Source organism: Eublepharis macularius, chromosome 16, assembly GCF_028583425.1.
Source record: "Eublepharis macularius isolate TG4126 chromosome 16, MPM_Emac_v1.0, whole genome shotgun sequence".
NCBI lineage: Eukaryota > Metazoa > Chordata > Lepidosauria > Squamata > Eublepharidae > Eublepharis > Eublepharis macularius.
Genome location: NC_072805.1, coordinates 48,345,213 through 48,364,108, shown reverse-complemented (window position 1 = coordinate 48,364,108; position 18,896 = coordinate 48,345,213). Strand labels below are relative to the sequence as shown.

The 18,896-nt window shown below is 60.7% G+C and overlaps 1 protein-coding gene across 1 annotated transcript; it reads right to left on the bottom strand.

The window, feature by feature from the left end:
• Positions 1-1,006: 1,006 nt before the first annotated feature.
• SNTB2 (syntrophin beta 2) lies at positions 1,007-18,575 on the bottom strand. The gene is made up of 7 exons (XM_055000218.1): positions 18,071-18,575; positions 10,410-10,623; positions 7,931-8,141; positions 5,433-5,575; positions 3,820-4,016; positions 1,990-2,174; positions 1,007-1,309 (listed from the first exon to the last, which is right to left on the bottom strand). Exons 1-7 carry the CDS (start codon positions 18,573-18,575, stop codon positions 1,217-1,219), a joined length of 1,548 nt encoding a protein of 515 aa, XP_054856193.1. The 3' UTR covers positions 1,007-1,216.
• Between the last annotated feature and the right edge of the window lie 321 nt (positions 18,576-18,896).

Below are 18,896 nucleotides of genomic sequence, written 5' to 3'. Positions count from 1 at the left end.
GAGGGCTGAAGAGGACTTTCTTGAATAAGACAAGAGTATAAAAGCCGCAGGACTGCTGCGAACCCCTCACAGCCCCTTCCCTGAGAAAAAGAGGGGGAGGAGAGTCTCTCGGTTTAAGGCTTTGTACTGTTCAGCTCGGAGCGATCACACTGAGGAGGCCTGCCGGAGATGGGGGGGGGCTACAAAGCCTAGCAGGGGAGGGGGACACGTGGAGATCTGCAGCCCCTATGCAGGACTACAAGTCTCAGAGCAAGTCCAGCTGGCTGACTTCTGAAGGGACCTCCCACCCCCCAGGCCCAGGGCCGGCTGCCACAAGAGCCTCCGAGAGGCTGCCGGAGGGTGTTTTGCTCCCCACCAAATCGGCACTGGGGTGGAAGCAGCTCTCCTAGCAACACCAGCCCAGGCAGGAGGGCATGTCCGTCTCCCGTGCAGGCCGTCTGCACCGTGCTCCTTGTCCTGCAGAGGCTACCCTCCCTCATCTTCCTCCTCACCACAAGTGAAGACTGGAGGTTTCCACATTTTGCAGCACCCCGCCTTGGGTACAGCACGCGTGTCTTGGGGGGGGCAAGGCCCCTCCGAGAGCAACGCTGTTCTCAGGCCATTGCAGGAGACAGCACTGCAGTGTGGCACAACTGCTTGCCCCCCCCCCCTTTCTGATCTGATCTGCAGGACAAAAGGAAGGGAGGGAGCAGTTCTGTCACACCCTGCCCTCCACGGATAATTCCTAAGCTCGACCCAAAGTGACCAGGAATGCTGCTCTCCCCCCTCCCTCCATCAAAGCCCTAGGGGGCTGTCCCAGGAGGCTCCTGGCATCCTTCAGTGGAGTCTGGGCCATGGGCAGCCTCCCCCCTCCTCCACAAAAAGGCACATTTGGCAAACAATACAAGAAATGGCTTCAAGATGCCCAAGGTGCTCCTCCTCCCACCTGTCCTCCTGCAGCCAGACTCCTACCCGCTGGCCACCCAAGACGACAGAGCTCCATGTGGGCAAAGCAAGGGCAGTCCTGCCCCTCCCCCCCATCCTCCTCCTCCTCCTCCTCCTTTGTAGCCGCTTCCCTCCCGGGAAGGTGAGTCCAGCAAGAGTAGCACCCTGCAGCCACAGCTCTTTGGAAGGTGAAGCGTCCAGCAGGCAGCAAGTCCAGGGGAAGGCACTGATGCCGGAAGAGGCAGTCGCGGTTAGGTGGGACCTCAGAGGCGCTCCTGGCAACCTTCGGCTCCTACACCAGCAGCCCCAGGCGGGTCACTTTGGCTGACAAGAAAGTGTGAAGCACAAACACGATGGGCTTGGGACAGGAGTGCAGCTCCAGCGTCTGAGGAGGAAGCAGCACACAGCCGGGTCACTGTCTGGCACAGGCACACCAAAGCGAGGGCAGGATGGTGGGTTTTTAAAGTGGCAGTCACTGGAGAGCCGAACATGGGCCTCCCAGGGCCTCCCCTCCAGTACTCTAACCATTACGCCACGCTTGCTGCGATGGATGTCACTGGACAGCAAGGAACAGACCTGCATTTGCAAGCAGTTCCAGGAGTCACCCATGACCTCTGTATGGATATATCCCAACACAACGGCAGCCAGGAAGTGTGCAGGCTGGAAGAGAACTGGGCACACCAGCCACGTTCCCAGCTCTGAGAAAAATGGCCCTGGATCAGCCCTAGCTGTGCAAGAGTAGGCGTATGGCCTGGGATGAGGACGCAGATCCAGACTTGCTTCCACTGAACACAGCTAGATTGGACCGTGAAAAATGGTGCATTTGTGTGTCTCCTAAATCCTCTCACATTGTAACAAACGAGACGCTGCGTGGGAATGCGCTGAGGCTGGTCTCGGTGAAATGGCTGCCACTTCTCTCGCATGCCCAGGATCTGGCCCAACAGGAAAGCCAGTTCACCCGTGTGGGTGGGTCCTCTCCTGAACAGAGGATCAGCCCTCTCTCGCAGGGGGGCATTTGGGCAGTGAATTCCAAGCCCCTGTCCCCAAAACAGGCCTGCTACTTACCAGCTCCCCCTCCGGATCCCCAAAATCCAAGTAGAGGTTCCTGATGCCGTCATCTGCAGACATCTTTAGCTTCTCAAACGGGTAGCGGAATAGGATGCTGGGAGAGCCTGCCTCCTCTCTGGAAAGGGTGAAGCCGTTTTCATAGTGGATCAGGAGGCGTACCTCCTGCTTATTCCATACGCAGCCTGCACCAGAAGAAAACAGCCGTCGCTGCGAGGGGCAACTGCTTGCCGAAGCAGCTCTGCACTGTCCTCCGCTCTGACAAGAGACGGCAGGCAGAGGAGCCCTTCTCTTGCCGGAGTGTTTCCATCGCAGCCATGCCACATTGTGTGTGTGTGTGTGTGTGTGGGTGGGTGGGTGGGTGGGGGGAGTCCGTATGGCTGAGGCCCTGCTGGGGATGGACAGGAAACGATTCCACTCCCTTGGTGGCCGTGCAGAGATCAGGGAGGGGGAGCGGCCCATCTCAGCAGAACACCGTCTGGCCAGGGCAAGGGAGCTGCTTCCAAGGCGCAGTGCCATCCCGCTGGGAAAGGGCCAGGGCTGCACGAGGGCCAGGCTGCCACGCCTGCGCCCAGAATCCCTCTGCTCCCCTCCAGGCAAAGCCTATCCATTGTGGGCCGCCGGGCTCAAGGGCCACTCTCCCCCCTGGAGTTTGGGGTCACTTGCGAGCTGCTCTGGCTGCCTGGAAGGCCCGGAAGCATCAGGGGGGCTACATGAAACGTTATCAGGAGGAAGCAGATCACCAGGCAACCTTGCTACAAGGGTGGGGGGAGAACACCCCGCTAAACATTTATCTTACGGTGTGTGTGTGTGTGTGGGGGGGTGCTTTGTATCCTCAGGGCAGCACTTCCCTGAAAGCGGAAAGGATGCGCTCTGGGGTCTCCACTCCACTGCGCCATCAAGATGGTCAGGAAGCCAGAACACCCCTAGGCTGTGGTGAGGGTACGGTGCAGGAGAGCTAAAGAGGATTCTAGACACGGGTGGCCAAAGAAACCTCCCGTGGTTTGGAAGTGGACTGCCCTGGTTGAAACTCCTGCTCAGCCACAGCACTCGTGCATGCCCATGGAGTAGTTTAGCCTATCCCAATAAGCCAGCCCGAAGATGGGCTGGGGTGAAACTCTTCAGGGAAAACTGCCAGTTGCAGAAATACAGATATGGAGCCAAGGGGTGGGCATCATGCCCACCTGCCATTACATCGCCTCGCTGTGCCCTTAACCAGCTCTTGCAAACAGCTGCCCTGGCAGATGAAACTTCCCTGCCAAGCCAAGCGTGGCAGACGTCGGGGAGTCACGTTGCCTACAAATCCTGCAAACAGAACGGCTATAGTTCCTTGCAGACACTAGAGGGAGCCTGAGCCACAGGCAGGAGCTCAAGGAAAGGGCCTCCGAGGAAGGATCCATCAGCCTGGCTGTTAGAGCTGTCTCAAGACAGCCCTGCCGGAGGAAGCACCTGCCGGCCAGCCTGGGCTACGTGGCTCTGCTGCATCCTCAGTGAAAGCACCGGGACCAAGACCTCAGCCCAGGCACTCCAGCTCCGGCCAGCCCCCCAGAAAGAGGCAGGAGCCACACTTTGGATGCGTGGGCAGATGCTCTACCCAGGCAGCGACACAGTCCAGGGCACACCTTGCCCCCGCCCCACATCCTCCAACAGGAGCGGGAGATTGGCAGCTCCCAGCCAGCCAAGCTGCCTTGCCAGGCCGGCAGCTCAGCTACGCCCCACCTCAAAAGGAGCTCCTGGAGAGCTGCAGAGACCGAACGCTCCTTCCCTGCAGGAGAAACCGCGCAGGGTGCCCAGTGCTGGGGAAGGCCAAGGCTTGGCCCGGAGACGTACCTAAAGACACCTCCTTAATCAGCTCCGCGGCAGAATGGCAGCCTTGAACCAGGATACGGGTCCAGGAGGAAAGATCCCGGTGAGTCTCCACACGGAACACGTGCATCTCGATGCCCTGCCGAGACCCCGTCCTTGTGGCAAACGTGAGATCTGACCCCATGCAGGGTGACCTGCGCCCAGCGCCCGAATGTACCAGCCTGCCGTAGGGTAAGAGGAGAGGACCCTTGTCAAGAAGCCTGGCTGCCTGGGCCAGGGCACTGCAGGCCAGCCGAAGAGCACGAAGAGCTGGCAAGCAAGAGCTGCCAGCTGCTGGCGCAGGTCCAGAGGAGTCAGCCCTGTTAGCCTGTAGTAGCAGAATAGGTGCCTTTAAGACTAACCAGCTTTATCGTAGCATAAGCTTTCGAGAGCCACAGCTCTCTTTGTCAGATGCTGCTGGCAGGCGAGTTTACTACACATTCTCTTGCTTCTCTCCAATGGACAGACTTATTTTGCAGAGCAAGGTCTGACCACTGTTCAGGATCTGTTCCTCAAGATGGCCCCGGGAACACTTGGCCAAGCTCAGACACCGGAAGCTGCTGGGATGGGGGTGTGAGTGGAGTGGCTTGGCTTGGCTCCGATTTGGCTGGAGGGTTGCTTGGGAGAACGCCTGATTGGATCCAGGTGCAGGGCTGCCACTCCCCTTCGGGGCTCAGAGGGCAGGCTTCCAACCAGTGACGCAAGCCCAGCCAGTCCCACACAAGCCTGCCCCAACAGGCACAGCCTGCAAGCCCATGGCTCAGCGTTCCCAGGATTTAGGCGGAGGCTGCCCATCTGTCCCAGGCAGTGACCTCCGAAGAAGCAGCCTGGTTGGTACAGCAGGTAGCGCCTTCTGACCCACCCTGCCCCGCCGGCTGGCAAGAATCTCTCTGCAGGCCAGGCAAGAGAGGCTCTCTCAGCAGTGGGTCCACAGCACCAGAGATTTCAGCACCACCGGCAGCGCCTGAGCCAGACTGCACGGGCCAAGCCAAGGCCCTGCGTGCCTGGCACTGTGGCCTGAGGCTGCTATGGAGCACCGCCAGGCCCTAGGGAGGAGGCGGTCTGGGCCTTAAGCCCTGCGCGATGCGTCCACAGGGTTTCCCAAGCCCTGAGGCTGCCTTCCTCGACGCTGTTGCTTCACCACTGCCCTTCTGCCCAGCACACTGCTACTCCCTCCAGGGTTTTATAAGACCCCCACCCCCACCCCTCGGAGCTGACAAGGGAAACCTGACAACACCCGACCACTGCCTCGTGGGAAGCTGCAGCCGGGAGGGAAGCTGGACAAGATACGCGAGTCAGCCAAGCCAACACCACATCGGCCAAGGCCCCTAAAAGCCAGCCCGGAGGCCCGGGAGTTCACTGCCAGGCACACCTCCCTCTGGCGGCAACTAAAGCGCAGCTCCAGGAAGCCAGGCAAAGGGGGTGCCCCCTGACCCCCCCCCACTTCAGCCTTCAGCACAGGCCCACAGGCACGTTTGCCAGCAAGGCACCAGAGGGGGCTTTTTGGGCAGGCTCCTTCCAGACCTCCTTCCAGAGCCCCTTCCTGCTTACGGCCTGAGCGCCGGTTCTCCTCCAGCCGCCCTTTCACCCCCTCCTACCTGGTGGCAAGCAGGGGGTAGCTGTGGCAGGGGGCCGCCCAGGCATCTCTGCTCCACGGCATGCAGTCGTACAGCAATAGGTCCTTCTCCGTCACAGCCAAGAGAACCGGCCGCCACATCTGCCTGCCTCCGTCCAGCCTGGCCTAGGGGGAGCCAAGGGGGAAAAAAGAGAGGAGTCAGGCGGGGGGCTTTTGTCGGGAACCGCCAGAAAGCAGAGTGAACCAGGGTGGGGGGGGGTGGCGGCTGACCTTTGCTTGGTTGCAGGAGCAGAGGGGCCACACATTCCCCAGCCCTCCCCTCCCCTCCCCTGCAGCACATCCCCAAACTGAGAGTAGCCAGTGGGGCTCTTCAGGTCGCCAGAGAGGAGTCTCCTGCGCTCTGGCTATGCCCTCAGCGACCCCCCCCCCCCAATTCACGAGCACAGGATGCTGCCGTCCACGAGTCAGATCCTGTGGAGGGGGGGGGAGTTTATTACCCAGGCCAATCTCGCCCCGACTAACACCTTTCACATCACCTCCCCCCCCCCCCCCGGAGGTCCTTCACTACGAAGAGCTGGTGGGGGGGGGGAGAGCCAGTGAAGATGAGAAGCCACTGCTCTGCCACGGCCTCACCCCACCCTTCTCAAGACCTTCCCAGCTGCAAACAGACTGCATATGGGAAGGGAGAAGGGGCCCCGGTGTGGGCTGTGCTCCCCACTCTCCTTCATGGAGAGGCAACTGGGCTCGATGGCCGGTGGCCTGCTGGTGAAGCCCGAGGAGAGAGCAAGAGGGTCACGCTGCCTGCCCCGCCCCCCCCCCTGCAGCCAAGCCTCCACGCAACCCAGGCCGACCGTCCCCACTCCCGACTGGCAGGCGCTCTCCAGCTGCTTCTACCTGATCCGGGACACGGGGCACCCAGGGCCCCAGAAACAGTCGTTTGTTATTTACTGGCAACAGTAAGTAATATATTTGCCCTGCTGCTCTGCCCTCACAGGCGGAGACAAGTGGCAAGCCTGGCATTACAGCTAAGATGGGGCTGTGCCAGAGGCCAGCGGAGCCCGGCATGGAGAGCAGGACCCCGGGGTGGAGACTGCTGCCTCCCCTGAGGCCGAGCGGATGCCTCTGTCAGATGCCACATTCTTGCTGGGTGGAAAGCAAGGGAAGAGAAGCGCAAGGCGGCTCAGGGACAGGAAGGACACAGTGGCTACTGCAGACCCACAGGTAGAGGGACTCTTGCAGGTCCGTGCACAACGACGGCATCTGCTGGCCTAGGCAACCACCTGAGTGGAGCCGAGGGATGCCGGCCCCCAGAGGAGAGCCACGGGGGGCCCGAAGCCAACCATCGCGCCCCCTCACCTCTCCTCAGGGGAAGCCTGTTCTGCTTTCCTCTGCATGCCCACTCCCAACACTAGGCTTGCCCCAGAAGTCTCGGGTTACTCTCCTCCCCAGACCTGCCCCAAAGCCCGAGAACAGGACAGCACTGGGCCCGCCTGCCCAACAGAGGGGAGATATGGTGCACACCCACAATGGGTTAGCTGTCTACTAGAACAGGAATAACAGCAACTTTGAGCACACCTCTGAAAAGTACTGAACATCTCTGTCTTTGCCAATGTGAAAACTGGCCGGCGTACACTGCCCCCGGACCCAAGATGCAGCAGGCTGCCTGAACTGGGGGCACTCGGCAGAACCCCCCTCCCCTCCCCTCCCCTCCCCTCCCCCTCCCCCTCGGATGCGTCAAGCTCATGAGCTCATCGGCCAGCACAGCCCTCGGGAGTTCCGCACAAGGGGCTGCAAGTGGATTAGAACTCCAGCGTTTGCGGGGGGAGAAGCCAGCCGAGTCAGCAAGATGGACGATTCCTGAGTCGGTTTCCCTTCCCAGGACAATTCCCCACTGCTTCACCTTTCAGCCAAGTATAACTTGAACGCCCAAAAATGCACGGCAAGCGACAGAACACTGGGGTGGGAACCCCTGCCGTCGAAACCCTGGCCAAGATCAGCCCTTAAACCTCAACCTTGGCTGCACATGGCCAGGCTTCTGCAGTGGAGCCAGAAGAGACGCCCTGCCCTGAGGGTCCAACCCAGGCCAAAGCTGGGAAGGGGCTGGACTCCATGCTCATGAAATAAAAGCCGCTATGCAGATTGGAAGAGTCCTGGAGCACCGTGAATAGTCTTTTTTATTCAGAGAAGATTTTGCAAAGAAGAACGAGGAACAGCTCCAGTTATTCCCACTGCATAGCCAGCTCTGCAGTGGGCTGGGCAGGGAGCCAACGAGTCATTCTGGGGCACAACTGGGAGCTCACAGGGCCTCTTGAGAGAGGGGGTAAAGCGTGTCCGTGTGAAAGGCCAGGCGGTGTCTTCCGGGCAAACACATGGTCCCCCTCCTGGCTCACCTCTCCCACAAAGGACCGCAGCTCCTAGCAGCCCTTTTGGGAATGCCCACGACTATCACCTCCAAGCCAGCAACAGCCCTTCCCAGGAGCATTTCTACCTGGCACAAACCCACCCCCCTTCCCTGCCTACCTGCTCGGCCAGCCACGCCACGTGCTTGACTTCTTTGCTGCTCCCCGGAGTGTTGCTGGCAGCCAGCATGGCGTTGAGCTCGGCCAGGACCTGTGGGAGGAGAGCCATGATGTTGGTGTGGATTGCCATGAACCAGGAATGTGCCGTGGCCGAGTCCTTGCAGCGGAGGATCAGGGTGTTCCTGCCGTCGGGGGAATGCAGCTCTATCAACCTGCAGGGGAAGGGAGGGCAGAGGGCACACTGCGCTAAGAGGGGTGCCGGCTGGGCCTGGCTCCCTTGAGCAAGTCTTGCTGGCAAAGAGGATCAATCCACAGCAGCGACATCCACCCCCACCCCCCGCCAAACCAGGCCTTCTGTCACTCTTGGGAGGAAGGGGACTCTTCACACGTCACTGGGCAGCGAAGCCAGAAGCAGGGCCTTGGCCCCCAGCTCAAACTTCACAGGGAGGCAGCGACTGCTGAAGGCTGAAACCTGCACCTCTGGGATGCATGTTCCTTGTGCTCGTCAAAAGTGCCACATCAGGGACGAGGATCAAAGCACAGAGCTCTACAACTGTTGGAAGTCCCGACCAAGCCTCAAGTCTGGCAGAAGGCTCCACAGAGGTGATGCCTGGAGACTTGGTGGGCCCCGGACACAGGCCCTTCCCCGCCTGGGGACACAGGCCCACGAGAGCAGACGGGCCTCCAGCATCACTTAGTTCTGCCTCCAGCTCCTCCCACAAAACAAGCCCTCTAGTCTGGATGGACAGGCCACTACAAACTGAGCCCACAGCACACCCAGAAAGGGAAACTCTTTGCTATCTGCAAACACACGGGCGGGGGGGGGGGAGGATGGACGCCTCCTCCTCTATGAGCAGAGGGGGGCTGTAATGAGCAAAGCACACTTGGCATATTGTGGAAGCTCTAAAAGCGCTTCTGCTGGAGCTCAGATGTGGGAAGGATGTTTGCTGTCCCGCCCTTCCGCTCTGACCCGATCAAAGCCCCCGCAGTCCCAACCTGGCTGCCAGCACACAGCACTGCCAGCCCGTTCTGCCCAGCATGACCCCAGCAGGGGATCCCCACCAGAATGCAGCCTTCTGTCCCGCAGCCCAGCTGAGGGTGGGGGTGGGTGGGGGGGGGATGACGACGAGGAAAGCCTTCAGCCTGCTCCGTGCTCGAGTGCCAGAGGGGGTGGATTCCTCTGCCTCATCGGGCTTAGGAAGCCGCTCCCTGGGTCCGGATACTGCCAGCAACGAGGCTTCTAAGCCAGCCTGCTGGCCGGCTCTTCCCAAGGGCCAGCCCAGGGCAGCTGCCAGGGCCTGCAGTCGGCCGGGAACCCTCCCCCTCCGCCGCTGAAACGCGACACCCAGAGGTGGAAAGGGGGATGAGCCGTGGCTTCCTCTGCAACTTGCCAAGGGGTGGCCCAGGGCCAAGCTTCATCCCCTCCTTATGGAAGGGAAGCTGCCAGCTGCGGATTAGCCTCACGTCCTGTGAACGCCCAAACAGGGCCCAGGCTGAACTTCCAAAGGGGACAAGACTGGAGAGCTGCTCACAAGCTGGCCCAGGAGCTGCCTGGCCCAGACTCAAGGCCCCTCCGGCCTGCTGCTCTCCGCCCAGCAAGGACCAGCCAGAGGCCCCTGGGAAAGCTGCAAGCGGAATGCCAAGAGCGACGCTCCTCCTAGCACACTAACCGCCGGGCGGCATGCGGCCTTCCAGCAGAGAGATGCCATTTTTTCTTTTTAACAACAGCCACCGACAGAGCACGATCCAAGCCAGGGAAATCACAGCAAACCTCTGCAAGGCGCTGGATCTGGGGCCAATTCCGGGAAGCTCCCAGGGATATACCCCCCCCCCCTTCCTGGCAGCCCACTTCTTCCAGTGAGGCCTAGAGCCCTTTAGCTGCAAAACGTTCCTGCCTAGCCGCCCCCCCTCTTCCACTGCAGTGCCAACTACTCTGCGTGGCACCTCCCCTGCCGTCTGCCTCGGGGGGGGGGGCGCTACCCAGCTGTGGGCTGCTCAGAGGCATGGCAGGAGGGCCACGGCTTTCCCCACCATCCTGGTCCCGAGAGGAGAAGCTGCGGCCACCCATGTTCTCCCTTCTGGACAACTGCTGGAGCCACACAGCAGTGCTGCCCACAGCGAATCTGGCAACCCCTCTCAGAGAGTCCTCCCCCTGCCCCTCCCCCCCTCCCCAAATCAGAATGAGCTACATCTCCACAAATCTGCATAATCCACACCAAAGCACAGCATCTGGGTGTCTTTAGGTGACCCCTTGCCCAGACTTGCTTATTCTCATGTCTGGCTGCCAGGCTGAACTCCAGGGAAAGAGAAATTTCTCCCCAGCTCCTTCCTTGTCACAAGTGGCTGGACTGCCAACGGCCTTCTAGTGCCTCGTGGCCCCCGTTCCATGACTGCAGTTCCGCCTTGCCACAAGCCCTCTATGGAAACAGAGGACTGGACTTCAAGCTGATCACACGTCCTCCCCCTTTAATCCCCCTCACCTGTTCTCCAGATCCGGCATGCTCAGGTTCCTGGCGGCGTAGCACATTTTCAAGGGGATCACCTTGCGGTCCTTGGCTGGGCTGCAGTGTTTGGGGGAGCCAGAGTCCTCGCTGCCGCTAAGGCTGGGCGACTGTGGGGCTGCCCCGTCCCATGGCAAGTCTGAGACAAGCGACAACTTCTTGATGTAAGGGGTTGCCTCCCGCATGTATTTCACTAGGAGCACAAGCAAGGGGAAGGCCGTCAGGGTGCATGTGGGGAACGGCCCCTGCAGCAGCAATAACGACACTCATTTCCCAACATGGCAGGGGCCCCTCAAGCTGCAGGCACAGCCCAACGCGGACGAGTGGCTGGGAAAACGGGGAAGGAGCTGCACAGGTCAGCGAAAGGAGGACAAGAGCACCACAGGAGCCCCCTCCCCAAGAACCTCTCAGCTGACACCATCTCTCTGCCAGGCGCCGATACTCAGCTAGCCTGTGGAGACGGAGCTCATTTCCTTTTCTGTTTATCTCTTTTGCTGCCCAGAGGAAAGTGGCAGGCTCATTTCTTCCACAGGAAAAGGGGATCTGCACTGGAACTGGACGCCCCACAGGAAAACTCTTCCCCAAATGAAAACACGGAGGAGGCAAAGGGCAGCTCTGGTCTGGTTTTTGGACGGATGAAGCCTCCCCCTCCCCAGCCCTTCCCGTTCCACCACTTGAGAGCCTGGGAAAGGCAAGCTACAGGAAGGAGGGGGAAATGGCGCGGAGGGAGATGTCCCCTCGCTTGGGTGTGTTGGAGGAGGGAAGACAAGGACCTTCCCCTCCCGGCGTGGCCAGGTGCTGGGGCCGGCAGCTCAAGAATGGACCTGGGCGGAGGGCGCAACCCAAAAAAACTATGCCCCTCCGATGCCACTCAGCTCAGCTTCATCGGAACGATCCCCTTCTGCAGGCCTCCCAGCTGCTTTTCAAAAGGCAGGCAGTTCTTGCCTTCCCAGAGAGCAGGACTTGCTCTGGCGACCCGACGGCCCAGTGCTCACGTCACTCTGCAGGAGCAGGGCCTGTGTCACCTGACAATGCCAGGGGCTCTCCACGGCACACTGCTGCTGTGCTCCCCAAGGCCCCCAGACCAGACCAGACCAGACCAGCAGATTTCCTTGCAACAAGAGAGGCATGCATAGCGGGACGGCCCTATCACAGAATCAGAACAGAGGGCACTCATCACACCTAGGAAGCAGCCAGGAGGCACAAAAACAGAAGAAGAAAGCGGGGCAGTGGCAAAGAGGGCTTGCCAGGGCCTGCAGCTAGGCTGGGCATCTGCCAACACCTGAAACTCAGCGCAGGCCAGCAGGGCCACACTTGGCAAGCCACGTGCAGCCCCTCCCCATTTCCGTAACAAGCTATACTTTGGTCTACCTCCGGAGCAAATCTGTTTAAGGGAAATGCCTTCTCCACTTTCCTTGGCAAGTGTAAGAAGAACCCTATTAAATTATGGGCACAAGTTTGAAATAACAGGGATCAGCTTGCAGCCTGAATTGGGAGGCCTGGCGGAAGCCATAGACCCACTTTGGCCATCTCCACTCTGGGAAGCTGCCCAAACCTAGCCACTCTCTGACCTTCATCAATACATCAGAGCCCCACACTTGAGGAGTGGACTGATAAAAACATCCAGATTAACAGCAGATCGCTCTTCAGACAGAAGAAGAGTAGGAAAGCAGCCCCGGAGACCGTTGGATAACAAAGGAATGAAAGGACTGCTGCAGGAGGATGGCAAATCCTTCACGCCTGTTTTTCACTGCCGAAAATATGGGCCACGAACCTCACTGGAGCCAGGCAAGAGAGGTGGTTTGCCACTGCCTGCCTCTGCAGAGTGACCCGTGGTGGTCTCCCATCCAAGAACAACCCAGGGCTGACCCAGCTCAGCTTCTGAGATCTCCCGAGAGTGGCCAGCCTCGGCCATTCAGAACGGGGCCCTTCTTCGCTCACGGTGGAATTGACTACCGTTGTCTGTAGCAATGGCCACAAGCGCAGATGCTTGAAAAGGAGGTTTGATGGATTCATAGAAAAGAGGTCCCTCACTGGCTGCTAGCCGTGGTGACTAAAGGGAGCCTCCGTATTCAAGAGCCTCCAAAAGGATGCTCGACTGGATGGACCAGCCACCTGATCCAGCAGGGCTCCTCTCCTGTTCCTGGGCAGAAAACACATCCCAGGTCCAGCGAGGCACCTCCACTGACGCCCACCTCGGTTTGGGCAGTGCAGGTTTAGCAGCAAAGGGCTCAGGTTTGGGTTCAGGCTGACTACTTGCTAAACTCCACCCTGCCTGTGAAGCTTGTGCCAAGCCACGGAGCAGCACCTCCAGTTCACAGCCACCTCCAGCACCCGAACACAGCAGGCTTCTAGCAGGGGACCCTCGGCCTGACGCACCCCCCACCCCGGCAACTAAACACACAATTATCTCTTGCTGCAGAGTGTGTCGGAATGAGCTGCTAGCCATGTGCAAAATCTCTTCCCCATCCGGACAGTCTCTCTCGCCACCACACGTTCTTAAACTGACCAGCTAGTCAAAAGGACTCAACGCCTATCACGACAACTGACCCAGTAAGCCCCAGCCCAGCCCCTCTCCGTGGGGTTATTCACTCCACCCTGGCAGAGGCCAGCTTAGGGGGTCGATGTCATCAGCCACGCCAGCCGGCCAGCTTTCAGCAGGATTCCCACACAATTGTCGAATCCCGACAGACTAAGGGAAAGGCTGGCCAAGGGGGGAGGAAGGATTGCACCACACAGTGCCCCCTCCCCACCATTTAGCAACTGAAACTTGCAAGGCAGCAAAGGCGATCCTGGGCCCCCCTCACCCCACCGGGGCACAACAGGATGCCACCCCACGTGCCACGGGAGACAGGCCTTCTGAGAGGCCCAGATGTCAGCCTCTCTCCTTTCTAAAACACTCCCCACGCCAAGCGCAAAGACATTTTGGCCCTAAAAGGCAAGAAACCTGCAGGAACACTTTAGCATCCACCTCCCTCGGAGGGGGTGGGGGTGGGGGGGTGATGGCGCTCCCCCGCCCTGCAACACGCTGCACAGATTTGCCAGGGAAGAGCCCGATGGAGCAGCTGGCCTGCTGGCCCCCTTGGGCTCCTGCTCCAGCCCACCAGCAAGCCGGTCAGTGCAGAGAGACTCCTCTGTGCCCAAGACCAGTCAGCAACTGGCAAGCAATTAAGCCGCAAAGCCAACAGCAGCCGGAGCAGGACTGTCTATTCGCAGCGAATGGAAATCCACAACAGCCACCACAAGCGGCTCATTCATTTCAAAGTGTTGGAAAGCCCTGCTCATGAAAGCACCACGAGAAAGCAGCTACACAAGCTCAGCGTCCTCCAGACACAATGGACAAAGCGCACAGCTAGCAGAAAACAGGACGCGGCCCCACTCGGAGCCTGAGAGAGGGACTCCTCTGCTTTGTTTGGGGGCTGGAGAGTTTGGCTGCCAGGCTTCCCCACCGCCTCCGCAACAAGGGGGTAGAGAGTCCACCCAGCTCCCCCACCCCAGCCACTTCAACATCTCCCTGCAAGCCCCTTCAGTCTGGACAATGGGAAGTGAAGCCCAATGGGTTTACGCTGACAGCTCAACCTTGCCTCCACTTCATGCCAGCAGACGGAGGGAGGAGGCCAGCCCCACGGAAAAACAGCTAACCACGCTAGGGCACCGCCCTCCCCGCACCAGGCTACTCTGTCCAGCTCACAGATGTCAGGAAACCTCTGTGAGCCCCCACCCATACGCTTCTCTCGTGAAACCCAACCTGGCATGGTAAAGGGCCCCTGTGCATAGCTAAGCACCCCATTCACAGCCCATGCAAGTCTTTGGGCTGCCAAAGGTCAGACCTCCCTTGTGGTTCCCTGTCAAATGCCTGTTCAGCTCCTCAGGTTCCACCCTGGAAGACTGGGAAGCTGCCTGCAGGAGCCGTATCAAGCGAGCCTGCCTGATCCGGCTCGCCAAATCCTCCCTGATCACACCACCAGCACCCTCCGGCAGGGCAGCTTTGGAGCCAACACAAAAGCGGAGGTGTCAGCGCCAGGGTTCAAGATTAGCCTCCGGGAGGCAGAAGCAGCACTGGCCTGAGGATTACTCTCCTCTCTGTGTGCTTTAATCTGTCCTTCTCCTTGCTTAGGACAGGCGGCTGAACACAAATGAGCAGCCAAGGGCAGGCTGGGCACGAAAGCCCCTTTCTTCTCTGTGAGGGGCAAAAAGCAGCCCTTGCGTTGATGCCTGAGCATAAGCCATGCTGCACAGCTGGTCACCAGATGTGGTCCCACCAGTGCACTGGTCACAAAGCTCTTTCTGACAAGGTCACAAAAGTTAAATTCTTGATCCTCCAGGGCCAAGGCGTGTCCCTCCAGCCCCCGATGCGGAGAATCCTCTCTACTCAAGTCAGGAAAAGTTCAGCTGTTCAAGCACCAAAGCAAATAACGAACACTGCATCAGCTCCCCACAGAGGACGGTGCTGTGTTAGCAAGAACACGATGGCTGCCTTGCTACTGTGCCCCTTCCAAGCACGAACCTATCGGTCATTCCTGGAACAGAACTTCTCTGAAAGTGAATCGAGATGGCCCAAAGGACCGAGATCCAGGCACTTCCTTGAGCCTGCATGCGCTGGCTGGACTTGCCATAAGGGTTTGCAAAGGCACTGGCGAAGAGCAGCCTGCAAAGCCACGCCTGTGAGCCGGGTGTCAATGGCACTCTTGCCATCTCATCAAAGCAGGATGAACCAGAAAGAGAAAGATGTGGAAAAGGGACCAGCATTTGGAAGGCTGGCTGGCACTCCGAAGAGGGGAAACGTTCTTGGGAGCAGCCACCTAAGCTGGTGCTCTGCCCAACCCTCCCCTCCCTTGCACACGTGAGACAGGCCGGGCATTTCAGCATGCCCAAGGTGGCCCAGACGGGAAGCACAGAAATAGCACTGGCTCCCTCCCGGCCAGCCTCCCAGCAGGGCACAATTCCATTCACTGCAAATTAACCAATTCGATGCCAGCCCCCTCACGAGCTAGGACTGAGGTACCACGACAGTACCACGAATCCAAGCCTCAGGTTGTATCTGGTGAAATGCAAGCCAAACACCTCACGTCAGTCAGGCTGGGCAAAAGGGTGGCCCAGGAAAGCAGTATAGCCATCGAACTGCAGACCCTTGGCAAAACCCGGTACTTCCTTCTGCTGCAGGAGTTCCCCAAACTCCTCCACGCGGAGTTTTCTCTCCTTCCTATCCCCCCTCCCCCCAGCCTCATCCTCAGCTAGCCAAAAGTCTTCTCAGAATAGCAGCCTCTTTATCAGCCACCAACAGCCTCTTTCTTTCCGGCAGCAGCCAAGGCGCCCGCCCCCCAATTCTGGCCATTGCACATCTGGATGGTTCCTTGGGGAGGGAAACTCCTCGAAAGAAGAGCCCCCACCCCACCCCAGCCTAAGCATTACTGGAAAGCTGTCAAATTCTTTGGATTTGGACAGATGCCTGCAGGGCTCAGGGACTACAAGGAAAAAGGGTCCTGCTACGTTTTGGAACGCTATCCATGCTGGGCCTCGCTTGACGAGGGCCGGCCAGTTCCCTCAGCGGGTCAAACTGCCTTGCTGGGGTCCACAAGGACCAACTCTTGGCCGCGTCAGGATTTTGAGCGAGCTTCCAGGACTTTCACAGTTCCTCTTCTTTCCCACTGCCTTGGTTTAATTTCAGCCTAACGCAAGGAGGCAATAAATGGAACAGGACAGAGAAAAGCAGATGCTCAGAAAAACCCACCGAACATCTACCATTGAATTTTGCTTTTGCAAAAGCAAAGGAAACACACGCTATGGGGTGTGTGTGTGTAGCAGAAACACTGCCTATTCCAAGCCCGCACACTCTTAAGCTGTGATCACTGAAATGGCAGAGGAAGTTAAGGAAGCGGCTGGCCTGTGACAGAAGCGAGAGAAGCAGCTGAGGCATACTGAAGACTGCCTCAAGACCAGAGGGCAGTGATGCCTAGTGGAATGCTAAAACGGAAACAAGGCTCCACCCTCGTTTCAGTTTCCACACAAAACCTCCTGGGCTGCAACGCTGCCATTACGACCAGCCAACGTTTTGGAAAAAACCAAGCAAACGTCCCAGTTCCTCAGAACTCTCCACCAGGCAGTGGGGTGTGCGTGCGTGTGTGTGTGTGTGACCACGCTGCCTGCAGTCTTAAAGCGACATGAGGACCTCCCTCTTTTACGCTCTCTGAAACTTTCCTCTCCCTCCACCCTTTGTACTGAACGTCCAACCACTTAAAGAGCATTGGCCACTGTTTGTGGTCTGCCAATTCTTTCTACCTTGGGCTCAGGACAAGATCTGAGCCTCCTTCTACCGAAGGAAACAGGAACCCGCCCTGACCTTGTACTCCGCAAACAGGGCCACCAAAGCCCCACCTTTCCCACCAGTCAGAGAGGAGCAGATCCCAACCAACAGGAACTCTGGTAGGCTGCTGCAGCCAGGCGCAATTCTCTCTCTCACGCGCACACACAGCCACGGGAGGGGGGGGGGCATCCATGTTTGCTCAGGGGAGATCATGGAGCCCCAGAGCCTGCCAGCCAGCGGCTACGCCAAACCCAGCCGACAGAGCCAGGTGCCAGCACAGCACCCTGCCGGCTAGACGCTCTCCCCGTTGCCCAAAGCCTCACAGAAGACAGCTGCGACCAGCGCCTTCCAGCATGAAAAGGTGCTCCTGCAACATGGACTGCTTCTTGCCTGGTTCCTGTGCTGGGATTTTGTGGGCAGGGCCTGTCACTTGAAAACTGAGCAAGCTGGCCAGAAGTCCCTGCAGGCAAAAGGACCCTCCTTTCGGGAGCCTCTCCTCTGACCTCTCATTCGTGGTGCACCCCCAATCCTCCCCCAGGCTCCAGAAGGAAGCCCAGGATGATTGGCAGCCGGGAAGGGAGTCCCCTGAATGCCGGCAGCAGGCGGGTAAAGGGGCTGCAGGCAAGCAGGAGAGGCTTCCACGGGGCGCAAAGACCCTCCAGGCACAAGAAGCGCCAGTCCCAGGAGAAAACGCGACCCCCTCCTGCGTGAGGCTCAGCAAGCCCCTCCCCCCGTCCCGGTCTGACGGCACCCAGGAAGAGGGGGAGCCCCCCCCAGGACTCCAGCCCCCGGGGCGCCCGAACTGCGCCGCCTGCCCTGCCCGGCGCTCCTGGGGCGCCGCCTCCCTCCCTCCCTCCCTCCCCCCCGCTCTGCAGGAACGGCACCGGGTCTCACGCTTGTGCGGGGAGCTCAGGGAACCGGCGGGGAAGCCCCAGGGCAGCCCCGCGGGGCCGAAGCACCTGCGCGCGGAGCTCCGCCGACGCCCGGGACCCAGGGCGCCCCTCGGCCCCCCTGCGCGGGCACAGGTTCCCAGCTGGCCTCTTCTGCGAGTCCCTCCCGGACCCGGCTTGCCCGAACTAGCTCGCTGCGAACGAGGCCGAGGCCGAGGCCGGCCGGCCCGCCGCGGAAGGCGCTCAACTGCCTGCTAAAAGCAACCCGGGCGGGCGAGCGGGCGGTTCCCCCTCCCGGGCCCCAGGCAGAAGCCGGCGGAGCGGCCTCCCTCCCCCGCCGCCGCCCGAGGAGAGGCCGGAGCGCGCCGCACCTCTCCCAGCCCCTCGCCGCGTCCAGCGTTGCAGGCGGACTCCCCCGCGGGCAGAGCGCCCCGTCCCGTGCCTACCTTCGAGCAGCACCTCCCTGCCGGCCCGCTTGAGCGCCTGCACGGCCTGGTCGTGGGTGGCGTCGCGGAGGTCGGTGCCGTTGACCGAGAGGATGGCGTCGCCCAGGCGGAGGGCGCCGCTGCGCTCGGCCGCCAGCCCGGGGAAGATGCGCGAGATGAGGACGGGCATGCGGTTCTCGCGGCCGCCCTTGATGCTGATGCCCAGCCCGCCCGCCTCCGCCTTCACCACCCGCACGCGCCGCACCCCGCCCGGCGGCGAGGCGGGCGGCGAGCGGGCGGCGCGGCCGGGCGGCGAGGCGGGCGGCTCTGGGCTGGCCGAGCAGGCGCTGCGCCCGCCGGGGCTGCCGCCCGCCCGCCCGCGCTCCGCGCCGTTGGGCAGCCCGTTGAGCGGCTCCGAGGTGAGCGCCAGCGCCTCCCCGCTCAGCTCGGCCAGCGCCCGCACCCAGCGCTCGCGCAGCAGCACCTCCACCGGGCCCGCCTTGCCGGCGCGCGTCCACACGGCCATGCCCGCCCCGAGTGGCGCCGCAGCCGCGCCGCCGCCCCAGCCCCACGCCCGCCCGCCCGCCCAGAGGCGGAGCCGCCGCGCCTTCCCACGTCACCCGCGCGCCTGCATGCGGGTGCGCGCCCTGGCGGCGGCGCCTCGCACGCGGGACCCTGGCGCCGGAGCCCGTCCCCGTGGCCCTCCCTGGCCAGCGGCTGCGCCCTGCTGTGGCCGCAGCCCCCCCCCCCCCAGGTGCCAATGGGCAGGCCGGCTGGTCAGCTGCAGCCGAGCCCAAGCCAGGCGGCTCCGTGGGGGCAGCAGCAGTCCAGAGGCCCCCCCCCCACC